This window comes from Ammospiza nelsoni, chromosome 17 (genome assembly GCF_027579445.1).
Source record: "Ammospiza nelsoni isolate bAmmNel1 chromosome 17, bAmmNel1.pri, whole genome shotgun sequence".
Lineage (NCBI taxonomy): Eukaryota > Metazoa > Chordata > Aves > Passeriformes > Passerellidae > Ammospiza > Ammospiza nelsoni.
This window is the reverse complement of record NC_080649.1, coordinates 4,318,573-4,331,467: the sequence shown is the minus strand read 5'-3', so window position 1 is coordinate 4,331,467 and position 12,895 is coordinate 4,318,573. Positions and strand designations below refer to the sequence as shown.

Sequence of the window (12,895 nt, the reverse complement as noted above, 5' to 3'; positions counted from 1 at the left end):
GGGATGAGGTTGGTCAAGTCTGGGAGCCTGTCCAGATCTCCCTGAAGAAGGGATGAGAGCAGACGCTCCTGGCTCCCTGTCCCCAGATTTGCCCACTGGAAAGGAACTTGTTGGAAGTGAGAGGAGTGCTGTGGTTTTTTGGGGAGAGGTTTGGTGTATTTGTTTTCAATTATGCTTTGCCTCACGGGAGACTGATGGGATAATGCCTGGAGTATGGTCAGGCTGCTCAGCTTTCTGGAAACCTCTTGGACAGGGCTGTGAGAACATCTCGGTGCAGGGCTTTGGGCAGCCCGGGACGGGGAAGGAAGGAACGCAACCCTCTGCTGCCGGCAGGGCAGCGAACGATGCTCCCAGGGCAGCGAACGATGCTGCCAGGGCAGTGAATGATGCTGCCAGGACAGTGAATGATGCTGCCAGGGCGCTGGGGGCTACAGGGGACCAGAGTGTCCCCATCCCTGGGTATCAGGGGAAAGGGAGGAGGAGAAGGAGGCGCCGGCTCCCTGTCCGCACCCTGCCGTGCGCTCCCGGCCGCGGAGATGCGCAGGGCAGAGGCCGGAGCGGGCAGGACGGGCCCGGAGCAGCCGGGACGGGTGCAGGGGCTGGCGGGGCGGCCGCGGGGCTCGGAGGAGCTCGGGCCGTGCGCGGGCAGGGCAGGGCAGGGCAGGGCCGGGCGGTGCCCACGCCCCGCGTGGGGCGGCCCCGGCTCCGTCCCTCCCCGGGCGGGGCGGGCGCGGTTTAAAGGCGGCGGCGCGGCGGGGGCCGGCGGTGGCGGCGGCGCGGAGCGGCGAGGAGCGGAGGGCACGCAGGAAGGATGCTGAAGAGCTGCGGGAGGAAGCTGCTCCTGTCCCTCGTGGGCTCCATGTTCACCTGCCTGCTGGTGCTCATGGTGGAGCCGCCGGGCAGGCCGGGGCTGGCCCGGGGGGAGGCCGGCGGGGCGCAGCGGGCGCTGCAGAGCCTGGGGGCGGCGGCGGCCGTGGCTCCTCCGGCGGCGCAGGGGCCGCCCGGGCTGCGCAGCTTCGCCGATTACTTCGGGCGGCTGAGCCGAGCGCGGCGGGAGCTGCCCCCGGCCCCGCCGAGCCCCCCGCGGCCGCCGGCCGAGGACATCTCCCCCCGCGATGTCTTCATCGCCGTCAAGACCACCAAGAAGTTTCACAAGGCGCGGCTGGAGCTGCTGCTCGACACCTGGATCTCCCGCAACCGCGACATGGTAAGGGATGGGGACAGGGATGGGGACGGGGCTGGTCCCCTCCGCTGGCCGGGGTGGAGCGGCTCGGGGCGGGCTGCAGCCCACGCTTCTCTGCCGCGGTCCTGGCCCCTCGTTCTAGGCGATCCGGGTGGTGCCGTGACCCAGCAAACACCACCTGCCCTTCCCTTGTGCCCCATATGGCTGAGCAGGGCGGTGTTCCGGGGCTGGCTGGGCTGTTCTGCAGCCAACTGTGTTTTTGGGGGGGTGAAATGCAGCGTTGCAGGGTGAGTGATGGAGAGAGCCCGACCTTGGCTCCTTGCACTCAGAACCCTCCCCAAACTCTGCTCCGGGGTCCTTTCCCCTGAGTACCCCCATTGCAGAGCTGCTTTTGGCTGGTAAACTGAGGCACGGTGTGGGGGTGCAGCCCAGCCCGTGGGTGCCACAGGCCGGGTCAGGCCCCTGCAGTTGTGCTGCTCAAAGAACACCCAGTTTATGAGCCCAGGGCTGGGAGATGTGCTGCTGGGATGTGCTGAAGCTCTCGGTCTCCTGGCGAGGGACTGGGCAGGACTGGAGTTGCTGGGAGCTCTGTGGGCTCACCCACACCGGGGCAGCTCCAGCGAGTCTGGTTCCTGACCTTACTGATGTCCTGCCCAGAGTCCTGCCAGTCCCTTGCTCTGTCCTTCAAGTACTGAAGCAAAATTCAAAAGGGGGGGAAAAAAAAAAAAGCTGTTTCCATAGGAAATGTGCTTTGCCATTTGCTCTTAAGACACTTTTTCTACCCTTAGACAGCTTCCCAAAAGTAAGTTATGTCTGGTCCTAACCTTTTCTTCCTACTGTCTTCACGTGTTTCCTCCTGGCCTGGAACTCAGTTTCTTGCTTGCAAACTGTTTTCCTTGGAAATCTGGAGTGGCTGAGGGTGGAGGCCGTGGGGGAAGCATTGACCTACCCATGCCCCCCTCACCCAGGGCTGCTGGACCCTGTGGGGTCTTGGCTCCTTCACTGTACCCCAAGAATTATCTTGCTGCATTTTTTTCCCTTGTGAATTGTGGGGTGGTTTTTTTTTTTTTTTTTTTTTTTTTCCCTCATGTTTCCTGGGCTTGGCAGTGGATCTGCCACTTCTCCTTGGTCCAGTTATTTAATGGAAACCTCTTTTATGCTCTGCTGTCACTGCGAGGGGGTGGTGAGTGGTGGTGGAGTGAAATGCTCTTTGAGCACCTACAGATGATCCTGGGAATGGCTGCTCTTTTTTTTCTTCTCCCTCTTGTGAGCTCCGGCTTTCTTCTAGGTTTTTTTTTTTTTGTTTGTTTTTTTTTTTTTTTTTTTTTGTGCTTCGTTTGTCCGTTTGGATTCCCAGAGCCCTGAGGCTCGGCTCTCACGCTGTCCCCCTGGGCAAGCTAACAAAGCCCCTTTTCTCCTGGCGCAGAGAAAAGGCTTCGCAGCCTCTTGTGTGGCACTTTCCATGGGAACGAGGGAGCCGGAGCCGGCCGTGTCCAGGTCAGGTTGCCTAGAGATGAGGGCCATGAAGCCAGGGGGGCCGCAGCCCGGCGAGGTGCCTGCCTGACAAGCCAAGCCGCTGAGTGACGCCTCTTGTACGGCACTTGAGCACAAGGAGCTGCCGAGAGAGCTGGAGGCAGCACAAACTCCTGCGGGGCAGAGCAGGGATGTGAGCACAGGGGATGAGCCCGCCCTGCTGGGGGTGACCGGCTCTGCCCTTCCCACGCTGTCCCTGGGAGGCTTTGAGGCATCCTGGGCTTCCCCAAACCTGGCATCGGGTTGGGGATTTTTGCCTGCAGAGTGTGGGATTGGTGCTATGAGGCTCTTCTTTCCTGCTTCTCTGCAGTTCCTGTATCTCTTCCCTGCCTGGCCCCCTGGTTTCCATCCCAGGATGGTGATCTGGTGGCACTGCCTTTGCTCAAACGTCTCTCTTGGTCTGAGTCAGGCCTGTCTCTGCTCATCCTCCCTTACTCTGGGTTTCACTAACGGTGCTCAGGCATGTGAGCTGCCTCACCAACGCGGGGAAGTTCCTGCCCAGGGGCTGAGAATCTCCTTTGCCTGATGCTGCTTCTCTTTCTCCTCTCACTCAACCCCCAGGCTCCCTCCGGCTGTTCATTGGCCAGGCAGGAGGGATGCAGACATGCTGAGAAGGGGTTAAATCCAGCAGGTAGCTCCTGGCAGATAGGGGGAACAGCCATTGTGTCCTTCCTTGGCCGTTCTTTGTTCTGCCCACAATAGTCCCTGTTTCCTGCCCTCTGTCACCTCCAAGACACTGCAAAGGGCACCCCCTTCTCCTTCCTGCCTCTCTGCACAGGGAGAGCACATCCCTATTCCCTTCTAAATCCCCTCTTTGGGTTGCACAATCCAGGCAGGACAAGCTGCTTTTGGAGGAGAGTTATGGGCTCTCCCCTCTTTGCTTTGGGGAGAGTTTCCAGCTGTCTCAGTATCCTCAGGATGCTGTAGAAACTTTGCACTTGAAAGGAAAGAGAGAGGGGAGGAAAATGACCATAAAGCAGAAATCCTGGACAGGAGCAACTCCAAATCCACTGCTTTCTTGCCGAGTCGGGTGATCTGCAGCGGCAGAGCCGCCAAAGACACCTCTGCTGCCCCTGGGGGTGCCCTGGAGGCGCTGGGTGTCCCTGGGGCACCCGGAGGCATCCAGGCAGCTCGGCACACGCCTCGCAGCCCGCCAGGGCTCAGCCCGGGCCGCCGTCCCGGCAGCGTGGGATCCGCTGGCTGCCTCCCGTCGGTAATTGCAGCCTTTGAAAAATTCCTGCTCTCGGGGCAAAGCCAACGGGCTCGCCTTCCAAAGAGCACGCTCCTCTGATGGCGGCTCCCAAATTCCTCTAGCACCTTGGCCAGGGTCCCCACCCACACGCCGGAGTGTGCTGGCACGCCAGTCTCACTCGCACTCCCACCGGAGCTGGGCTGGGACCGGGGGCTGCTCATCCCAAACCAGCCCCATAGCGCAGCTGCCTCCCCCCGGCCCTGGGCTGGGTGCCAGGCCCTGCTGAGCACCGATGAACTCGGGTGGGGTGTGAGGGTCCCTCCCTGCTGTCCCCCGGGGCAGCCTGTGTGGGTTTAAGGGTGGGCGCCCCTCCATTGCCCGTCCCGAAGGAAGGATGCCGCTGTCCTTGCCCATAAAAGCCCCGGGGCCGGCGAGCGGCGCGTGGAGCACCGGGCGGGGGACCCTCGCCACACAATGAGCTCATTGTTTGTGAGGAGGTTATTAAAAATTATAGCATTTAAAATTACAGTGGAGGATTCTTCCTCTTGCTGAAGGGAGCGGGGGGAGGGAGGAAGGGCCCGCGGCCCTGCAAGCCCCTTCACCGCCTCTGCAGGTCCCAGCCCTGCGATCCGGTGCCAGCACAGACCCGCCCCCGGTCCGGGCAAAGCCACCCCATGGATTGGGGCTGCTGCCTCTGTGGCACGCTGTCATTGCAGGGACATGGCCATCACACTGCTCCCAACTTGGTGAGGAGGGGTGGGCATTTTCCCAACTTAACCCTGAGGGTGGAGGGAAAAGAGGAACATTTGCTGTGGGGGACACAAAGCTGGCAGGCAGCATCCTGACCTGCTCCAGAACCTGCTGGAAACTGAGCCCCCCCTCAACCAGCGCATCTTGTTGCCTCCTTTCCTCTGCACCCAAGTGGGGTGGCTGTGAGAAGGGTGCTGGGGTGCTCCATCCCCTCCCAGCATGGGGAAGTGAGATGTGGCACAGGGTCAGGGTTTGTGCGCTGCAGGGTCACGGGGTGCCTGCATGGCCCGGTTCCCCTTTTGGTGGGGTGGTGACAGGCATGGGGGTATGCTGAGAGTGTGTCACCCTGGGAAGTGACAGAGCCACTGGGCCAGGCAGCACAGAGAGCCCACGATGACCCTGGGATGGCCCTGGCTGGAGGGGACACCTTGTGCAGCCCCAGCCATGAGCACCCCCCGGGCTCCAGCAGCGCAGGGGAAATGAGTCACCCTGAAAGGAGAAGCGAAGGGGAGGAAAGAAAAGAAAGAAAAGCTCCCTCCGCAAGGGCTCGGAAGGGGCAGTGGGGGCTGGCGGCGGCTGCCTGGCTCCTGGCGGGCACCGGGGAGGGGCTGACCCCGCTCTGGCCGCCGGGATCCATCCCGGGTGCCGCTCAGTCCCGGCCGCGGGGTCGCGCATTGTGCGGGGCCGCGAGCAGCGCTGGCAGCTATTGTTCGGGAGGGACTTGGCATCCTGTGTTTCTTGAAGCTGCAGTTCTGAGAACAATGAGGTTTCCTGAAGGGGCTGGTGGGGGGGAGCAGAGGGCCCTTCCTCTCTTGCGCCCTGCAGGAAAAGTTACTTGGGGGGGGAGGGTCCAAGAGGTCCTTTCACCCCTCGGTGCTGTGGCTGGCACAGGTGCCAGGTGGGAGGGAGGTGGCTGTGAGGGCTGGGAGTGCTCTGGGGGTGATGGTTTACAGGTGACAGCTCGGGGATTCTGGCTGCAGTGCCCACTTGCACCGCTATAAACTGGGCTCTGCCCTCATGTCTGGCATCCTACATGGGAGACGCCAAAGGTGGATTCATGTTTTTTGCTTGTTCTCATCCTTTCCGGGCCTATCCCCTCCCAGGCTTGGCTGTCACCTCTGCTCCTCTCCCCTGCAGCCCCAGGTGAAAGGCCAAGCAGTCAGGGTGCATCTTCCCTCCAAGAAACACAAATTAATAACAAAATTAATTTTAAAAAATGAAGCCTTTAATTGTTTTAGTTTTAACTTAATGCCATGGTGGGGTAGGGAGGGATGTGGGAGACCTGTGAGGCCCCTGTACGTGCCCACAAGGGTTGACTGGCAGCTGTATGCCCCGTCCCAGTCCCTGAGGTGCCACCTGGACCTCCCACACCAGGAATATCCCAGGGCTGTGTGTGGGGAGGGGCCCAGGGGAGATGCCTGGCTAGGATGAAACGTTTCGGTGCAGGCGAGTAATAAACAATTGTCTCTGTGCTCTATTTATAGAGGCTGAGTGCAGGATTAGTTGTGGGGTTATTTTTGGAGCAGCTGAAGGCAGTTGCTGGATGGCGCTTCTGAGCTAATCAAGCAAACATTTTCTGTCTCGCCTGTGCACAGGCTGTGTGTTCCCTGTCCCCCCTCCCAGCAAGGCTGAAACCTGGGCTGGAGTGCCAACCCCCTGTGTGATGGGCTTGTCTCAGGCATCCTTGGATGCTGTCCTGCTGCTCTGGTTCAATTTGTACCTCAGTCAGTTGCCTGACCAGTCCCTGAGCACCTGGGGGAAATGGGGACCAGCAGCTGTACCCCGAGCTGGATGGGGGTGACAGCTCCTCCTCTACACACAGCACTGACCTTGTGCCACCCCAGCAGTGCTGTGTCCATGGACACACAGCACCACGGGCATCCTTGGCCCTGCAGCTGATGGCTCCCTGTCCCCCAGCTGTCCCCTCCTCACCAGCCCTTCCCCATCCCCTTTGCTCAGAGCCTTCCTGACCTCTGTCCCTCTCCACAAGCCAGGCTGCACGGCAGGCTGTGCATTTGTGAGAAGTTGCCTTCCCACCTCCTCCATCATTTTTTTTCCCCTTGCTTTTTCTTTTCTCCTTTTCAAGCCCCAGAGGTCACTTGTAGCCCCGTCCCCTCCCATTGAGGCTCCGGGCTGTCCCCACCAGCCCCGGCTGGGGACCTGAGCAAACAGGGCTGGGTTAACCAGTGCAGCTGTATGCTAATGACTGCTGCCCGCTTAACTCTGCTCGCTGAGTAAAGTCAACCCCACTATTGTACCCAGCTCCTCAAACAAGCCACAAAACCCCAGCGCGCTCCCGGGGCCGGCTGCGGGGTGGCACCCAATTTCCAGCTCACTTGTAATTCATCATCCCCAGCGCTCCATCGTCCCCCTCTGCTGCCTCCTGCCTTCCCCCCCAGCCCTTTTGTCTTTCCTCCTTTGCCCTTTTGAGCACGTCTGGTTTTTAATAGCGCTTGGCAGCTGGTTGTGGTTTCTCTCCTCCAGCTTTGTTTGCTGCCCGCTGATTGATGGCGATGCCTTTCCCACCCCCTGCTCTCTCCTCCTGCTTCTCGTCCTTCCCCAAATCCCAGGCCCAGAGCAGCCCCTCCAGTCCTCCTTCCTGGGTGACATATGCCAGGAATTAGCTGTGTAAATAGAGGAGTGCAGCCGGGCAGGCAGCTCAGGGGCCCGGGGAGGAGGTCGGGCGCTGCCTGGCACCGAGGGATTGTGCTGGGATGGGCAGTGAGGAACCATCCCCTCCTCGGTGCTCATTGGCACCATCTCAGCCCCCTTGGGTAGGACACAGGGAGCAGAGAGGAGCTGTGGGGGCATTGTGCAAGTGGCCAAGGACAGGCATGTGCTGTTGACACAGGTGGGGACGCGGTTGGAGCCGGCGCCAGGGACAAACACACCTGCCTGGGCGGCTGCTGCGGCGCCACGCGCGCCGGCTCAGCTCTGAAATCCCTGCTCAGATCAGGCTCTGCACCTGCTCCCCTGCGTGCCCCTGTCTCCCCTGGTGCTGGGGACAGCCCCTGTGGCCCCCAACACCTCCCTGCCAGCTGCTCCGTGCTAAAGGCAACAGGATGGGGATGCTCCGTGCGGGGTTTGCTCCCAAGGGGAGCTCAGCACCCAGCCTGGTCTGCAGCTGGGGCTGTTGTGTGGCTGCTTGGCTCTCCAGTGCCACTCGGGGTTTTGGCAAGGGGGAGGAAGTCACCACCAGCTTCCTGGAGGAGCTGTTCCCAGGTGCTGCCCAGGGCCACATGGTCTCAGCCCCTCGGTCTTCAGAGGTGCCTCGTCTTTTCTTTCAGACCTTCATCTTCACTGACGGGGAGGATGAGGAGCTGAAGAAGCAAGCACGTGAGTCTGTGGCTCTTGTCCCTTTGTGTGTGTGACCTGGCCAGGTCTCCTGAAAAGCTCCCACCTGTGGAGCATGGTTGGTGTGGGGTTTGCCCTGGGAACTCTGAAAAAATCCTTACCACAGGAACATTAGTTGAGAATGACACAATTTGTTTCACTGATGATGCCTAAACACCCTCGGCCTGGGAGCCCCATCTGGGGGTAGCTTTACTTCCCAGCCAGCCCAGCCCATCCCCTACATGGTGGGGATCACAGTAACCCCACTTTTAATCCCACTTTTTGCACCACTTTATCCCTGGTTTGAGCTGGGGTTGATGGCAACACCAACAGGGTTTCGTGGGAGCATTTTCTGGGCTAGGGTCATTGTGTTCTATTCTCCCCCTGCAAATGACTCCTTTTCAGGCTGGGAAGTGATTACCTTTGAGCTGGGCAAGCAAAATAGGGCAGGGTTTTTGCCACCATGTCTTGGGGAAACTCAGAGCTCACAGACATCCCCTCACCCCCAAGGTGGCTGGTGCACCCTGGGCAAGGTGATGTGGAGTGGCATCATGCTTAAAACGTGGATAGGGCTGCTCTAGAGTGCATCTGCAGCACCCACATTCCTTAATCATCCCTTCCCTTCTCTCACGTGGACAAAAAAGACATTCCCCCAAAAATTCATCATTTGCCCAAAGCACCATAGCATGTGGGTCACTGAGCATCACCCATGAGTTTCCATCCCCCTGGCACACCTGGGACATGAGTGGTGAAGTGTCACCGTTTGAGTGTGTGGGGAGGTGTGGGATGCACCAATGGGCTTTGACCCCTCTTTTTCCCCTGCAGGAAATGTCATCAACACCAACTGCTCAGCTGCCCACAGCCGCCAGGCGCTGTCCTGCAAGATGGCCGTGGAGTACGACAAGTTCATCGAGTCCGGCAGAAAGTAAGCGGCTGCTCTGGGGGAGGACAGGGATAAAGGGGGGCAGGATGGTGCAAACAGAGACCATTTGTGTATTTGGGGTTGGGGTCTGGGCAGCTGGCCCGGGTGGGTGTGACACTGCTGTCACTGCAGGTGGTTCTGCCACGTGGACGATGACAACTACGTGAACGTGCGGATGCTGGTGAAGCTGCTCTCCAGCTACCCCCACACACAGGACATCTACATCGGGAAGCCCAGCCTGGACCGGCCCATCCAGGCCACGGAGAGGATCAGTGAGAACAAGATGGTGAGCCTGGGGAGAGTTTGGGGGTGGTTTAATTTGGGCTGTGTGCAGAAGGAGCTGTTGTCTCACTGCGTTTGTTCCCCTCTCTCGCAGCATCCTGTGCATTTCTGGTTTGCCACGGGTGGAGCAGGGTTCTGTATCAGCCGGGGGCTGGCACTGAAGATGAGCCCTTGGGCCAGGTAAGAGAATTGGTGTTGCTCTCCCATGGGGACTCCTCATGGTCCCCAGGGCACAGAGAGGTGACATTTTTGGGGATGGGTGTTGGACCACGTCCCACAACCTTTCTCTCTTTGCCTTCTGGGGGTGTCTGCAGGGAGCTTGGAAACAAGCTGGGAAGGGCTTCAGTTCCCCAAAGTGACTTTTAATCAGAGCTGGGCACCCACTGGCCAAGCCCAGAATCCTGCAGGGTGCCCACATCCCCCGGGCTTTGCTCCTCTGCAGCCCCTCTCTGTCTCCCCGCAGTGGGGGTCACTTCATGAGCACTGCAGAGAAGATCCGCCTGCCTGACGACTGCACCATCGGCTACATCATCGAGTCTGTGCTGGGCGTGAAGCTCATCAGGAGCAACCTCTTCCACTCCCACCTGGAGAACCTCCACCAGGTGCCCAAGTCGGAGATCCACAAACAGGTACCCCAAGTTGTCACCTAAAAATTGGGCATTGTGGCTAAGATATTGATTCATATGTGACCAAAACAGCAGAGGGGAAAAGCTCCATGCCTGTGGGGTGATGCAAAGTGTCACTGGAGGCTTTGGGAAATGGGGTGAATTTTGCAGCTCCCCTTTCCTCTGCTTGATCCTTACGGCCATGTCGGCCACTTCACCCCTCTGTGCTTGCCCCCCAGGTGACACTGAGCTACGGCATGTTCGAAAACAAGCGCAACTCCATCCACATGAAGGGAGCCTTCTCTGTCGAGGAGGACCCATCCAGGTGAGCTGGGGCTCCCTGTCCCTCCAAACCTGGATGTTGTGGGGTGCCACCATCCCATGCTCAGCTTTGCTCCTCTCCCCCTCAGGTTCCGCTCCGTGCACTGCCTGCTGTACCCCGACACGCCGTGGTGCCCCACCAACATGGTTTACTAGGAGGCGCACGTGCCCTCCAGCCTCGTCCCGCGTTTCCCCGGTATCCGACGGGCGCGCGGGACCTGCGTGCGGGTGTGTCGCTCCGGCCTCGCCGCCGGGCGGACAGACGGACGGACGGACGTCGTTGCTGTGGTATTGCACAGTGTGTGTGTACTGAAGGCTGCTGTGCGGCCCCTTGAGCCCTGCCCTGCCTGCCTCGCTGCCTGCTCGGCCGGGAGGGCGCAGAGGGACGGGAATGAGCACTTACCCACGGGCACCGCGGCTGGCACGCCCCACGCCATGCGTGGGCAGCGGCCGCAGCGCGGGGCCCTGCCCCACCCCGGCCTTGCTTCTCCTTGATGGTTGTTGTTTCTTATTTTTCCTTTCAAATGTTAAGTTTTTTTTGGTGTGTTCTCCCCTTTTTTGCATCTTCCCCCCCAACCCGCTCCTGTAACCCCTGACCCAGCCCATCCTCTCTCCCAGTCCCAAAATCTCAGCAGCGAAGCTCTGGCTCCCAGTTTGGATGAGGGGTCCCTGTGAGTTCTACAGGCAGAGGTGGGCAGGGGAAGCCTCTGGCCATGGCAGTGGCTCCTCCAGGGTCCTGCAAAGCTGCTGGGTGCTCCACAGCCTCACTGGAGGGAGACAGTGGGGTGGCTGGGAGATGGTGTTGGTGTTAACTCCATTTCCCAGAGCTCCCCCCCACACGGGTGAAGTGTTGCTGGCAGCATTGGTGGGTGAAATATTTAGAGACCGGTGTAAAGACTTTCTATAAATTGGGCATGGGAGGAGGGATTTTCCAGAGCTGCCACAGTGGGGTGGGCGCTGTGTTTGTCCAGGGTCTCCCTCCAGTGCTGCTCGAGCAGCCCTGCAGCTCTGCAAGGAACACCTCGAGGTCTGCCCAGGCTCTGTGGGTGTCCCCTGTGGGGCCAGAGCATCCTCCAGCCTTGCCCTGGCTGTGGGTGCTGTCCAGGAGGCACCTGCCACAGGCAGGCAGCATCTCCAACCCTCCCATTGTGCTCTCCCTCTTGGAGAGGGATTTATCCAGGGAGGGAGAGGGACCCTGCATCACCCAAGAGCTGCCCTGCCTGCCAACATCAGCCCTCTCTGCCCCTGGGCTGAACCAGAGCTGAACATTTCCACCTTGAAGCTGAGTGAAAATAGCCCATAATGGGTGTGTTGTAAATATGTTATTGAGCCAGTATTTTTTTTACTGTGCCTTTTTTTTTAAGAAAAAAAAAAAACACATTGAGAAATATGTAGATTTTAAATGCTTTTTATACATTTTCTGTGGATCAGAAAAAGAAAAATCCCCGACCTTTGATAATCTGTTTAAGGAAGAAAAAAAAATTTTTTTTGCGATGTCTTGTAACTATCACTTACCTTAATTTATATGTTCCAGTATCTGGAATGTCACTCTGTGCTTTCTGTACCTAGGATGTGTTTAAGGCAATAGCTGTGGGGAGGGGAACCGGCATGGACAGTGTGTTCTCAGGGACCTGAACCCGATCGCTGCCACGGGGTTCCCGTGGGAGCGGTCACCAATAAAGTGGCTTTTTTTGCTGACCACAGTCACCTGCTCCCGGCTCCGGCGTCTCTTTATGGATGTGCTGCCCCGAGCAGCCCTTGATCCGCCGCAGATGTTATCACCTCTGGCCGAGCTCTCAGGGATGCTCTGAGGAGGGGCTGCTCCTCCATCCCCGTTTTTCCCACGGGTACCGCGATCCTGCTGGCCATTTGCATCCCGGGGTGTGAGGCTCCTCTCCTCCTTCCCCTTCCCAAAAGGCTCGCACAGGCTTTGGCACCTCGGGGCCGGTTTTTCCCAGGCTCGGGGGCGGGAGGGAGGCGGTGGGGATGAGGTGAGAGCCGGTTGTTAGCAGGGTGTTGTTAACAGCCGGCGGGCAGGCGTGTGCGTGGGAAGCTTGGAGGAGCCCCTTCCCCCTGCCCGGCCCTCCCCTCAGCCTCTCCACCACAGTTTCAGCCGACACTGAGCATCCACCTGCCAGAAACAAGTCCCAGCTTTCATGGCTGTGGAGACAGCCCGAGATCTGCCCCACTCCCCAAACCAGTCCTGGTGGTGCCACTGGTACCAATTTCCACCTGTGCCACCCCCTCCTCCCTGCCTTCCTGCACAGCCAGCACACTCTTTTCTCCTTCTTCTCCTTCTCCTTCTCCTTCTCCTTCTCCTTCTCCTTCTCCTTCTCCTTCTCCTTCTCCTTCTCCTTCTCCTTCTCCTTCTCCTTCTCCTTCTCCTTCTCCTTCTCCTTCTCTCCTCCCCTCCCCTCCTTTTCTCTTCTCCTTTTCTTCTTTCTCTTCTCCCCTCCCCTCCTTTTCTCTTCTCCTTTTCTTCTTTCTCTTCTCCCCTCCCCTCCTTTTCTCTTCTCCTTTTCTTCTTTCTCTTCTCCCCTCCCCTCCTTCTCTCTTCTCCTTTTCTTCTCTTTCTCTTCTCTCCTCCCCTCCTTTTCTCTTCTTTTCAAGGCACACTTACTTCACAGTTTCCTTTAAATCTCCGGGTTATCAAGGGCTGGCCCTGCTAAAAATACAGCCTGGCAGGAAATCGGTGTGTGCTGAAGCAGCCACCCCTCCTCCCAGCCTGCTCACCCTCCAGACAGCCACAAAAATCAAAAGTGCCTCAAGCTCTG

General features: G+C 59.1%; 1 protein-coding gene across 1 annotated transcript; it reads left to right on the top strand.

Annotated features, from left to right (window-relative positions):
• Positions 1–797: 797 nt before the first annotated feature.
• Positions 798–11,824, top strand: LFNG (LFNG O-fucosylpeptide 3-beta-N-acetylglucosaminyltransferase). Its single transcript, XM_059484688.1, has 8 exons — positions 798–1,207; positions 7,946–7,994; positions 8,817–8,916; positions 9,046–9,199; positions 9,290–9,375; positions 9,659–9,824; positions 10,040–10,125; positions 10,211–11,824. Exons 1-8 carry the CDS (start codon positions 812–814, stop codon positions 10,275–10,277), a joined length of 1,104 nt encoding a protein of 367 aa, XP_059340671.1. The 5' UTR covers positions 798–811; the 3' UTR covers positions 10,278–11,824.
• The last annotated feature ends 1,071 nt before the right edge of the window (positions 11,825–12,895 follow it).